This window comes from Mirounga leonina, unplaced genomic scaffold (genome assembly GCF_011800145.1).
Source record: "Mirounga leonina isolate KUSES-001 unplaced genomic scaffold, KU_Mleo_1.0 Mir_53, whole genome shotgun sequence".
Classification (NCBI taxonomy): Eukaryota; Metazoa; Chordata; class Mammalia; order Carnivora; family Phocidae; genus Mirounga; species Mirounga leonina.
This window is the reverse complement of record NW_023270807.1, coordinates 62,729,646-62,743,388: the sequence shown is the minus strand read 5'-3', so window position 1 is coordinate 62,743,388 and position 13,743 is coordinate 62,729,646. Positions and strand designations below refer to the sequence as shown.

The following is a 13,743-nucleotide window of genomic DNA, read 5'->3' as shown; positions in this document are numbered from 1 at the left end:
TTTCACCTTTAGCAAAACAGGAGAAAGTTTTCAGTCATTGCAGCTCTATTTTTAGAGAAATCAAGAGCGTCTGCACCTGGGCTCTTCCCCAGAGAGGCATACGCCCCGTCTTGCATGACTCTGGGACCCAGCAGGTTGCACTTCCTCCAGTGCTCAGAGCTCCCCTTCTACCTCCTTTGTTCAGCACTCAGAAGCAAATATTCCCATTTTATTGTTTTTGTGCATTTTTAACATCCCCCGAGGCAGCCTCCACTACGTTTGAATTGCCTATCTGCCTGGCTGTTGAGGTTCTCTCTGGAGGTACAAATTATAGCCTTTATTATCACTTTGGTTACAAAGATGTGCAAGTTCTGAGAGGCTTATCCCTAAGCTTACCTTTACTCTAAGCTCTTACTAATGAACATTTTTGCAGAATGCATCATTTTCCAGGAACATGTGTCTGTGTTAATGTAAAAATCCTGTACTTTATACTTAGTGGATACTTCATAAATGCTGACAGATGACTTATAATTAATTAACTATATCACAGGTTTTTTTTTTTTTATATTTTTATTTATTTGGCAGAGACACAGCGAGAGAGGGAACACAAGCAGAGGGAGTGGGAGAGGAAGAAGCAGGCTTCCTGCAGAGCAGGAAGCCTGATGCAGGGCTCGATCCCAGGACCCTGGGATCATGACCTGAGCCGAAGGCAGATGCTTAACGACTGAGCCACCCAGGTGCCCATCACAGGAGCTTTTAAAAAGTGATTCCAAGGAATGATTGTGTTGACAATGAACCACATTATAGGACTTTAGCAAGATCATCCGACTTCTCTTGAATATAAAATCTTCAAGTTATTTTAATTTGCATGCTATATTTACCACTATTGTTTTAGAGAAACAGAAGATAACTTTTCGATTTCAAAGTCTGATGAAAAATCATCCATTAGTTCTTGAAGCTGAATAACAGGAAACTGTACTTGTTTTTCAAACCAACTGGCAACTGTAAGAAGCTGCTGGTCACAAAATGCACGTCCAATAAACTGGAGTCCTATTGGCAAACCTTGGTTTGAGAGGGCTACAGGGACACTCACTGCTGGCAATCCTGAAGACAAGAAAGAAACCCTATTAGCTGATTAATTTTCCATCCTAAGAAGGGGAGACTCATTCTCCTTTCCAGTGCTAGTAGGTACAAGACAGATAAGGTTTAAAAAATGACAAAAAACATATGATATGCTGTACCTTCCTTTGCTCACTTAACAATATATCTTGGAAATCACTGTGTATCAACTCAGAGACTTTCTTCATTCCTTTTTTATAGCTGCATAGCACTCCATTATGTGGTTTGTACCATAATTTGTTCACCCATTCTTCTATGGTTGGGCTTTGGGCATTTAGGTAGTTTTCAGTATTGAGCTATTTCACACCATGCTTGGGTGAATTACCTTGTGTACATGTTTTTTGGTTGTTTTTTTTTTAAATATTTATTTATTTATTTGAGAGAGAGAGAGCAGGGGGAGGGGAAGAGGGAGAGAATCTCAAGCAGACTCCCCACTGAGCGTGGAGCCCGATGATGCAGGGCTCGATCACACCACCCATGAGATCATGACCTGAGCCAAAATCAGGAGTCGGATGCTTAACTGACTGAGCCACCCAGGTGCCCCATGTTTTTTGGTATTTTTGAAAGTCTCTCAGATGAATAGAGATTGCTTCATCAAAAGATAAATGCATATGTAACCAGATATTGCCAAATTCCTCTCCAAAAAAGTTGTACTATTTTGAACTCCTATCAGCAAAATGCTTTTTCACTACAGCATTACCATCTGAATATGTTGTTGAGCTTTTGAATGTTTGCCAATTTGATAGATAAGAAATAGTAACTCAGTTTTAATTCCAGGTTTGGGGCAAAGAAAGCACAAGTTCCTGGGATATCTTGTTATGCCTTAAAGTAAGTTTGTTTTTAGAAATTAATGGGGATAGGTCTAAAGATTACATGTAACTTGAAAGGGCTCTTGTTGGCCAATTTGAGCATCAAAACCAATAATGACAGTAATTGTTTATAATACACTGAGTTTTTAAAAAAGCAAAGCTGTCTTTAGAGAAGACTGCTAGCTAATATTTGTAGAAAGAATGACAGAAAAATCAGCATTTTGTAATTCTCCAGGAAATAATTCAGGCAAGGATCATCAAGAGATCTAAAACTGGGTTCAAGAATTTTGGGGAATAGGATATTCACACAATCTCAAAGTATCACCTCACCAATTGGTTATAATTGATAAAAGGAAAAATATACCTTTACATGGAAAACACCTGGCACTTACTTCCTTAACTAAGAAATCAACTTAGTCTCCGAAAGTGGAACAAACTGACATTAACTGTTTCCTGACATGAAGACCATGTAGTATTTCTGCCAAAATGTTTGACTCAACCCAGTCATGAGGAAGCAATCTAACAAACCCAGATTATGGATGGGACATCCTATAGGGCAAGTACACTAGGCTCTTCAAAAAAGTCAACGTCAATTAAAAAAAAAATTTTAAAAGGTGGGGGATTTCTAATCAGAAACTATGCAGGCCAGAAGAAGTGGCATAACATTTTTTAAGTGCTAGAGAAAAGAAATGGCAAGCACAGATCCTGTATCCAGTGAACATAACCTTTAAACATGAAAGGAAATCAAGCATTCTTAGAAAGAAAGTTAAGAGGGGGCGCCTGGGTGGCTCAGTTGGTTAAGCGACTGCCTTCGGCTCAGGTCACGATCCTGGAGTCCCTGAATCGAGTCCCGCATCGGGCTCCCTGCTCAGCAGGGAGTCTGCTTCTCCCTCTGACCCTACCCCTCTCAAGCTCTCTCTTTCATTCTCTCTCTCAAATAAATAAATAAAATCTTTAAAAAAAAAGAAAGAAAGTAAGTTAAGAGAACTAGTTAACAGCTGACCTACCCTAAAAGAATGGCTGAAGGAATTTAAACATAAAGGATATGATAAAACAAAGAATCTTCATATACCAGGAAGAAATGAACATAGTAAACAAAAGTACAGGGAAATACAATAGGCTTTCCTTCTCCTCTTGAGTTTTCTACATTTAGTTTGATGATTGAAACATGGATTATAAACAGTCTGATGTGTTCCAAGAAAAAAACAAACAAACAAAAACCAAAAATCCAAAGCAGAAAACTGAGGTATTGTTCTAAATTTTAAAAAGATCGTAAACAAATGTAATATATCTATGAGGGGAAAACAATTTTATAAAAGACATTTTTGGTAAAATTGAGAAAATTTAAGTATGGACTATATTTGGAATATTATTATATTCATGTTAGTCTTCCTAGGTGTGATAACAGAATTGTGGTTATGCGGGAGAATGTCATCATTTTTAGAAGATTTATGCTAAAGTATTTAGGGGTGAAGTATCACGACATTGAAACTTTCAAATTATTCAGCTAAAAAAAAAGTGTATGTGTGTGTGTGTGTGTGTGTATACAGAGAGAAAGAGAGAAAGGAGAAAGCAGATTAGGCAAAATGAATGAATCCAGTCAAATGCATATTGGTATTCATTATACCATTCTTTCAACTTTTCTGTAGGTTTGAAAATTTCCAAAATAAAAGTTAAAATTACGCTATTAGTAGAATGACTCTGAGTATGCATGTGCATGGTGACTGCAAGGGCACGCAGGCCTAAGCATTTGCACACACCACACACGTACACACATTCCTAAGCATTCCAGAAGGACAAGCTGTTGCCTTCAGGGAACAATCTAGCTGGAACCTAAGTTGAAGACCAGGGTGCCTGTCTAAATATTTGAAGAAATCCAGAACATTCCCAAGGGATCCTTACCTGCCATATTTACAGCCTGTGTAAAAATATCATCCTGGGCGCTTCGTGTCCTGTTGTCTTCTTTAATGAACTCCAGGTATGGTACCGCCTCACTCAAGGTGGTGGGAGTCAGCAAGACATCCACTCCGGAGTTAAAAACATTCACAAAATCATTAGCAATGAGTCGTCTCACTTTCTGTGCCTTAATGAAATAATTCTCATAGTTTCTGTGGAAAAATAGGGGATATTTTAAGGATTTTTTAATTTCTTTGAATCAATTTTCACACATAAGGTTTGTGAAAGAATGACTGGATTCTTGACCTTTATAAGCAGGCACCACTAAGATTCCTAACAACACATATAAATGATTTTTGTTCAACTGTGCTGTTATTTCTAAAAATTTGTGTATCAGGAGTTTAATCAGAATTCACTGCTAGATACAATTCTACACATGTAATCACAAAATAGTGATATCATTAAATAAGTGGATATCATCCATATCCAGGGATATCATTAAACCAGAACATTTATTTTCAGGTGAAAAAAAATCAAGTGCATAGCAATTAAATGACTTTCCAAAGGTTACAAAGACGGGCAGTGGTAAAGGAAAGACTAGAACTTAGGTCTTTGGAGGCTTATTCTAATCCTTCTTCTATTATAATGTCTTACTTAATATAATGTAATATAATGATATAATATAATCATATAATGTAATATATGATAATATAATGTAATATAATGATAACTCATTATTGTAAGGATTCTGAAGTTTTGCAGAATTCTAATATGCCATAATAATTAGACACTAGGAAACAGGCTCTGGAAACACAAACTGGAGAAAGTATACGGTGTTTGCAATTTTGTATTTTATGGATAGGCATACCCCAAGAATGGAAATGTGAAATTCAAGGAAAGAGGCTCACTTTACTGAAGAGATTAAGGAACTAGCCACTTATAAAAGTGATTACAAGTCAATGATGCAAAGAAAGGGAAAAAGAAGGCACTCTTTAGATCCTTCTGAAGTGGATACAAAGGCTGGCAAACATGTTTTAAACTTCAGTTTCCTCACCTGTAAAAATGGATATAACTACTACAGTCTTACTGAGGACCAAATATAATAAAGATAAAAATGTGCTATCTTTTTTACTCTAAAAGCATCCTATAGAAATATCAAATGTCTTTACTATCGTTTGACCACAGGGTCGACAGAGAGAGAAATGCAGGTATCACCTATAATTTATACCACAATAACAGTTGATGGCTTAAATAATGTCATTAACAGCATTTTCCAAACCTCAATTTTATTCAAACACAAGCAAAAATTTGTTTTCTATTAAATTTCTTCCTACTTTAAATATGGTTCAAAAACACAACTTTTGCTTCCATTAATGACAGAGGGATGGAATTTACCCTGCCATAGTAAATAGTAACATACCCTAGTATTTACCCATAGTAATTTTCCCCGCTTTATTTTGCCCAGAAAGCTAGGCAAAATAAAGCAACCATTTTCAGATATTACAACAGGCATTCAAGAGAGAGAGTTCTGAGAGAAGGAAAGGAAATAAGTGAGCCCTTTCATTTCCCCAGCGTAATGCCTGGAGGCAGTTTCCAGGCCTCAGCCCAGACAGGAGGAACCTAAACAGAATTTTCAGGAAGTTAGACAAGGGGACTGGAAGTGCAGGGAGGCAAAGACAACTGAAATTTGCTCGCTGGGTACCGGAGAGGAGAAAATAGCACACAGAGCTCAAGAGATCTGCAGTGATCCCTCAGGTCTTTGGCTGAGTACTGACGTGTGCACGTAGGGAGAAGACATTCTCAAGGCTGGGGAAAGAATCACTGAAAAGTCAAAAAACTGCAAGAGCTGATACAGGGCTAGAAAGTGTGTGTTCCTAATGGCCAAAGCGGGAAAGTCTTCATAATACGTGAGGCATCTGGCAAAATTCTTCAAGGGTATTGCCTAAAAAAATAATTGCCTAAAAAGCAAAGCTTTTTAAAAAGGAAGACTTGAGGGGCGCCTGGGTGGCTCAGTCGGGATCAAGCCCCACATCCGGCTCCTTGCTCAGCGGGGAGCCTGCTTCTCCTTCTGCTTGTGCGCGCTCTCTTTGTCAAATAAATAAAATCTTAAAAAAATAAAATAAAAAGGAAGCCTTGAAAGGATCCAACAGATTCTAAGTAACTTAACTGCATCCCAGAACAAAGCCCAGCACCGTTTAAAGGAATACAACAAAAATGCAGCTAATGACAATGTAAAAGTTGCCACGCCCAGCCATGCAAAAAAGCAGAAAATATAACCTATAACTAGGGGGTAAAAAGCAATCAATATAAAGAGATCCAGAAACAAGAGAAATTAGCAGAATTAGCAGAGAAGAACATTAAAACATGTATTTACTCCTATAAATATGTTCCATATGTTCAAGAAAGTAGAAGAAAACATGGTATCATGAAGAAATTGAAGAGATAAGAAGACCTACTTGGAAGTTCTAGGAATGAAAAATACAAAATAGGAAATAAAAATGAGACTGGATGCGATTGACAGCAGGTGACACAGCAGATCAGTGATTCTAAAGATAGTAACAGAAACTATCCAAAAGGAAGCGCAGAGAGAAGGACTAAAAAAGGAAAAAAACAAAAAAACAGGATGGAGCCATCAGTGCGCTGTGGGACAACATCAAGCAGATTAATGTACATATGAATGGAGTCCCAGAAGTGGGAGGTCAGAAAAAATATTTTAAGAAACAGTGGCCAAAACTTTTCCAAATTTGATTAAAATGGGCGTGGCAACTTTTACATTGTCATTTGCTGCATTTTTGTTGTATTCCTTTAAACGGTACTGGGCTTTGTTCTGGGATGTAGTTAAGTTACTTAGACTCTGTTGGATCCTTACAAAGCTTCCTTTTTAAAAAGCTTTGCAAGGATGTGTCTAAAATGGCCTTTCGTCTAGGCTAATTTAACTCTACTTTAGGCAATATGATTAAAATGATAAACCCACAGATACAAGAAGCTCAACAAACCCCTAAGCAAGAAGAAATATGCAGAAAACCACACCAAGACACATCACAGTCAAATTCCTGAAAACCAATGATAAAGTCTTAATATCAGCTGGGGGGGCGGGGAAGACATGTTATACACAGAGGAACAAAGACAAGAATGACAATAGACTTCTCAGAAACTATGCAAGTCAGGAGGCAACAGAACAAGATCTTTAAGGTATTGAAAGAAAAACCATCAATCTAGAATTTGATACCCAGAGAAAATATCAAAATTAAAGGTAAAATAAAGACTTTTACATATAAACAAAAGCTGAAAGAATTCATTGCCAGCAGGATTGTACTACAAGAAATATTAAAGTTCTTTAGGGAGAAAGAAAATTACACCAGATGGATATTTGGATCTATACAAAGGAATAAAAAGCACCAGAAATAGCAAATATCTGGACATATATAAATGACTTTTTTTCTTGTTTTAAATCTCCTTAAGAGAAAAGTTATTTAAAGAAAAAATAAAAGAAGGCAGGAAAAGAGGTTAAAAGAAAGAACAGATAGGACAAATTGAAGACAAACAGTAAAAATCAGATTTAAATGTGGCTCAAATGTAAGTTAATTATGTTCATTAAACTGTGGATTCCTAATTCAATTAATTTGTGTTTTTTGAACAAAAGGTAGTAGAAGAATGACAAAATTGTAACTGAGGTACCACATGAAGAAAAAAAAAATGTTAGTTGTTATAGTTACTGGCACATAAATTGACTTTGTAAGACTAAAAAAAAAGTATACCCAAATTCCATTTTTCCTATCACTCATGTCTATCCTCCCCTCACAAAACAAATGAAAGCAAAAAAAACCCCTCAAAACAAAAAAGCTGACTTAAGTTCTCCGACTCAGAGATAGGGAGGCCAGCAGAAATTCTCACTTCCTTTTGTCAATACCTCCAACCGGTGACCATGGAGAAGCTTTCAGACTCCTCTCCTTCAGTTTCTTTATATGCTGTTACAGTGACCTAGATAGTCTATCAACTTGTGCCCTGAGATACACAATTTGATTCTGATCAGTTATATTTGGCAAATGTAACATTTTCCACTTAATGAAAGTCTTTGCTTAGAAAACCTCTCAGCAACATTTCATTTTCTTTTCCTACTCCAAAATCATTACAATCATCGGTCAAAATAGAAGAGTCTTTTATTTTTTTAAAGTTTTTATTTTAATTCCAGTTAATTACCATACAGTGTACAATATAGTGATTCAACAATTCCATACATCACCCGGTGCTCAGGTGCTCATCATAAGTGCACTCCTTAATCCCCATCACCTATTTAACCCATCCCCCCAACTACCTCCCCTCTGGTAACTATCAGTTTGTTCTCTATAGTTAAGAGCCTGTTTCTTGGTTTGCCTCTCTCTTCCCCCTGCCCCACCCCTTGCTCATTTGTTTTATTTCTTAAATTCCACATGAGTGAAATCATATGGTATTTGTCTTTCTCTGACTGACTGCTTTCACACAGCATAATACTCTCTAGCTCCATTCATGTCATTGCAAATGGCAAGATTTCATTCTTTTTTATGGCTGAATAATATTCCACTGTATATATATATACCACATCTCCCTTATCCATTCATCAATTGATGGACCCTTGAGCTCCTTCCATATCTTGGCTACTGTAAATAATGCTGCTACAAATACAGGGATGCATGTATCCTTTTGAATTAGTGTTTTTTTATTCTTTAGGTAAATACCCAGTAGTGTGACTGCTGGATAGTCCTATTTTTTTTAAGATTTTATTTATTTATTTGACAGAGAGAGACACAGCGAGAGAGGGAACACAAGCAGGGGGAGTGGGAGAGGGAGAAGCAGGCTTCCCGCCGAGCAGGGAGCCCGATACGGGGCTTGATCCCAGGACCCTGGGATCATAAACTAAGCTGAAGGCAGACACTTAACTGAGCCACCCAGGCGCCCCTGGATAGCGTTATTTTTAACTTTTTGAGGAACCTCCATACTGTTTTCCACGGTGGCTGCACCAATTTGCATTCCCACCAACAGTGCAGGAGGGTTTCTTTTTGTCCACATCCTCACCAACACCTGTTGTTTCTTGTGTTTTTGATTTTAGCAATTCTCACAGATGTGAGGTAATATCACAGTTTTGATTTGCAGGAAAAGAGTCTTTTAATATGGAACATAATCAAATATTTTTAGGCTTTTTGTTTTCAAGCTTTACCAAAATACAATTGACATATAAAATTGTGTAATTTTAAGGTGTACAATATAATTGGATAATGTATATATTGTGAGATGATTACCACAATAGGGTTGATTAACACATCTGTCACCTTATATAATTACAATTTTGTGTGTGTGTGGTGAGAACATTTAAGATGTACTCTCTTAGCCATTTTCAAGTATATAACACAGTACAGTTAATTATAGTAACTATGCTGTATATTATATCCCCTGAACTTATTCATCTTTTTTTTAAAGATTTTATTTATTTATTTGAGAGAGGGAGAGAGACAACATGAGTGGGGTGAGGGGCAGAGGGAGAAGCAGGCTCCGTGCGGCTTAATCCCAGGACTCTGAGATCATGACCTGAGCTGAAGGCAGATGCTTAACCGACTGAGCCACCCAGGCACCCCCAGAACTTATTCATCTTATCACTACAAGTTTGTATCCTTTGACCAATATCTCCCTATTTCCCCTAGCCCACAGACTCAGGCAACCACCATTGGATACTTAGGTTGTTTTCATGTCTTAGCTATTGTGAATAATGCTCTGAGATAATGATTTCATTTCCTTTGGATATATACTCAGAAGTAGGATTGCTGGATCATATATGGTAGTTCTATTTTTAATTTTTTGAGGAACCTCCATGCTGTTTTTCATCATGGTTGTTCAAATAATATTTTTGGAAAAAGTAATCCTAAATATCTGCCCTGAAGGGATACACAGATGAACAAAATGTTTTCTGTTCTTGAGGGAATGTAGAAAAACTCCAGGAGTTTTTCATTACAACAATCATTCTTGCCTTTTCACACTTCTCATGTCCTCTTAGACAGACTTGGTGGTATGCAAGATGAATCCTATTCGCAAGATGAATAAATTTATATTGAAGACAAGCTAAGTAGGAGCCCTAGTAATTTAGAATTCTTTCTTGGAGCAAACAGATACATAATGTAGGGGAAGACTAAGTTAATTTGCTAAATTTTTCAAGATACACCAATGTAACTTCCTGCTTAAGTCTCTAACAACAATAAGCCAATGTGGCAAAAATAGGGGACATTTAATGAGGTTAAAATTCTTCAGGGCTTCCTACTTAGTTTTGTACTAATCATTTAGCTAGAGTGTGAATGTTTTTTTGCATTTGAATAACCAGAAACTAGAAGTACTATAAACAGGCTTTTAATTATAAGTTCTAATTCAAATCATAAGGATTTTGCTTCTTTAGCAAATATCTCAACTTGTAAGACCTGGTAGACATGCTACTAATGTACTCTTGAGTGTTCAAGAATGGAGAAAATTCCTAATTACTTACTCTTTTTTTTTATTTATTTTTTTAAGATTGCTTTATTTACTTAAGAGAGAGCGAGAGCACAAGCAGGGGCAGAGGGAGAGGGAGAAGACTCTCCACTGAGCAGGAAGCCCGATGCAGGGCTCCATCCCAGGACCCCGGGATCATGATCTGAGCCGAAGGCAGACGCTTAACCGACTGAGCCACCCAGGCACCCCATTACTTACTCTTTTAATAAGAAAAAATTTCCTGAGAGAATTCTTCCTCTCACCACATCATTAAACCCTTCCCGCCTGGTTGCAGCATACATGGCTTCAGTAGACACGTTGATGTCACATCTGTGACCTAAAAACAAAAAATTTGAAAAGGAAATAAAGTTTTGACTTTTGAAAAGCAAGTGTAGATTCACATTTCTGACCAATACTAAAATTTTGGGAGACTGTCCTTAAGTGGCTCCTCTTCTTTATCTGCCAAGAATCAAGGAGAGAGGAGAAAATAACCAATAGGGAAACTTCATTTTGTTCACCTCCTCATCTATCCATCCATCCCTCCAACCATTCATCCATCCATCCCTCCCTCCCACCCTCCTCCCTCCATCCATCCAAGTATCTACTGAACTCCTACCATGTGCCAGGCACCACATTTGACAGACTGAGAATACGAAGACACTATTCCTGTAAAATATTCACAGTTCAGAGAGGGGGGCCGAACATACAGAGATATTTATGATGAACAGTGTAAGCAGAAGGCTAAATGACAAAGGTAAGAGGATTCACTGGTTTACTTGTCTAAATCATTAACATTAACTCCGGGGATAATTTTTTTTATCACGAATAAGTAAAACTTCCAAATGTTGGAGACAACTACCTTAAAAATCCCAAACACAGCTGTCTTACCATATTCTAGCCCATCAAATCTTGCCATATTTGATGCCACTTCCGATGTACACAATACATGGTAGCAGATAATTGAGTAACTGGTGTGAGGCAAGGACACTTCGATTACTTTGGCCCCCTCAGACTCAAAGAGATTAGCAGCTTTGGACCAAAAAGATCTCACTTCACTTGATAATTCTGGTGCGAGATATTCCTTATTGGAAAAAGCCAAGATACAGAAATTAAAACATCTGTATGGATGGTTTTATAAAAATATGTACTTTAGGACCTTTGGCAATACATTAGAAAATCTGATTAAATTGCTAGTAGGTAGCTAGAAAAATTGAACTAATTTTAGAGTGTTGATGGCATGACAAGCACTGTACTAATTATTTATAAGCTGGAGATAACAATATTAAAGATGAGAGAAATGGCCAGAGAACCCATATTTGTTAAATGTTCATTATCAGATACTCTGCTAGATGCTTTTCAAAGGTCCTCTCACTTAATGCTTTTGCAGAAACTTTTAGATAAGGAGTCTCAGACTGAACATTTTTTTTTTCAAGTGGGCTCCACACTGGAGCCCAACATGGGGCTTGAACTCAAGATCAAGACCTGGGCTGAGATCAAGAGTTAGATGCTTAACCAACTGAGCCACCCAGGTGCCCCCTCACTTAATGCTTTTAACAATCCCATGATGTAGGTATTATCATCCTTCATTTTATTAATGAAAAATACTGAGAGTGGACAAGTTAAGTAACTTTCCTAAAGTTACACAGCAGGTAAGTAGAGGATCTAGGATTCTAAACTGGTCTCTTTCTACAACCTATGCTTTCTCTAAATCCTTAAAGGAAGGCACAGCTATTATCTTAACTGAAAATTATAAAGAAAGTATCTCTCTACAGTGGTGGTCTCACATGGGGGCAATTTTATCCTCCTTCTCTCAACCATGTCTGCAGACATTTTTTGTTTGTGGGGTTGTGCTGTGGTGGGGGTGCTACTTCTGAGGGTAAAGGCCAGTGATGCTGCTAAATGTCTTACAATGCATAGGACAGTGTCCCACAACAAAAAATTACTGCTAAGTTTAAAATTTAAAAAGCTTTTTAAAGGTCAGTAATTTAACATATTTACTTTCACATATGAATTACTCAGTTGCTACTGTAATAACAGTAGTAGTAATACTAATAATGGTAGTAAAGACGGTAACATGTATTAAGCCTTTACTATGCAAGGTATGGCTCTGGGCTATGTTGCTTACATACGGGATTAGCAGATTATGGCCTACCAGCCAGATATAACTTGCCAGTTATTTTTGGAAATAAAGTTTTACTAGAGCACAGCCACACTCTTTCATTTACATATGGTCCCTGGCTGCTTTCAAACGACAGCGGCAGAGTTAAATAGTGACAATAAAGACTGAATGGCCCACAAAGCCTAAAATATTTACCAACTGACCCTTTACAGAAAATGTTTACAGACTCCTGCTTAACATGATTAATTTTTTTTATTGAGGTATAACTGACATACAACACTATGATAGTTTCAACATATGATGCAATATTTGTATACATTAAGAAATGATCACCACAACAAGTCTAAGTTAATATCCATCACCATACACAGTGACAAGAGTTTTTTTTCCCTCGTGATAAGAACTTTAAGATCTACTCTCTTAGTAACTTTCAAATATGCAATACAGTATTATTAACTACAGTCACCGTGTTGTATATTATATCCCCATGATGATTGCCAAATTTAAACCTTACTACTCTCTGAGATCGACACTGTTATTATCTCCATTTTGTAGACTGGGAAATTGAGCTTAGAATAAGTCATGTGCTCAGGTTGCACAGCTAATAGAGGTGGCAGAGCAGGATTCAAACCCAACCAGTCTGTTTCCCAAGTCTGTTGCTCTGTGGTTGACTTGAAAGTATTTCTGTAAAGTAATAAAAGGGAAGAGTTACCTTTGGAATTCCTATACATAGTTTGTTCACATCTGCCAAAGTGGGAAGTGTAAATGGTTTAACAGAATCTTGTATTGTGGTAGAATCTTTGGGGTCATGCCCAGCCAGCATACCTGTAAAGAAAAATACTTAGGAATGACAGACATATTGTTTTACAGTGAAACTTACAATGTTTTGAAACTCTATGGAATCATATAAATACCTAACACAATTGCTGCATCATCCACACATCTGGTTAAGATTCCTGGTACATCCATTGAATTCACCAGGGGAATGAGGCCATGACGAGAAACTAAGCCATAGCTTGGTTTGAAACCAACAACCCCACAGTGGGCAGCTGGATTTCTGGTCGATCCTCCTGTATCTGATCCTAAAGCCCTGGAATTTAAACGGAATTTTCTTTAGAAGAATGACATATCTCCCATTATATCTGGAATCTATTTTTAAGTGTATACTTTTAAATTTTATTTCCCCCGGTTATACAAAAGTAAGACATGCTTGTCTCAGAGAACTCCTAAAATATAGAAAAAGTGTAAAGAGGTAACAAAATATTCTACGGCTGAGGCAAACACTATTAACATTTTGGCATATTAACTTCAAGACTTTTTTAAAATGCAGTT

The 13,743-nt window shown here is 37.2% G+C and overlaps 1 protein-coding gene across 3 annotated transcripts in view; it reads right to left on the bottom strand.

The window, feature by feature from the left end:
* Positions 1-649: 649 nt before the first annotated feature.
* Positions 650-13,743, bottom strand: part of QRSL1 (glutaminyl-tRNA amidotransferase subunit QRSL1) — a 29,668-nt gene continuing 16,574 nt past the window's right edge. Inside the window, exons 5-10 of one of the 3 annotated variants that reach the window (XM_034991707.1) lie at positions 13,326-13,501; positions 13,124-13,236; positions 11,181-11,373; positions 10,512-10,629; positions 3,810-4,015; positions 650-1,083 (exon numbers count right to left, since the gene is read on the bottom strand). In XM_034991707.1, the coding sequence (XP_034847598.1) occupies positions 863-1,083; positions 3,810-4,015; positions 10,512-10,629; positions 11,181-11,373; positions 13,124-13,236; positions 13,326-13,501 (1,027 nt within the window). In that variant the 3' untranslated portion in view covers positions 650-862. Of the gene's footprint in view, positions 1,104-3,809; positions 4,016-10,511; positions 10,630-11,180; positions 11,374-13,123; positions 13,237-13,325; positions 13,502-13,743 lie in introns of all 3 variants that reach the window. The other 2 variants (XM_034991706.1, XM_034991708.1) reach the window with 2 other exon arrangements.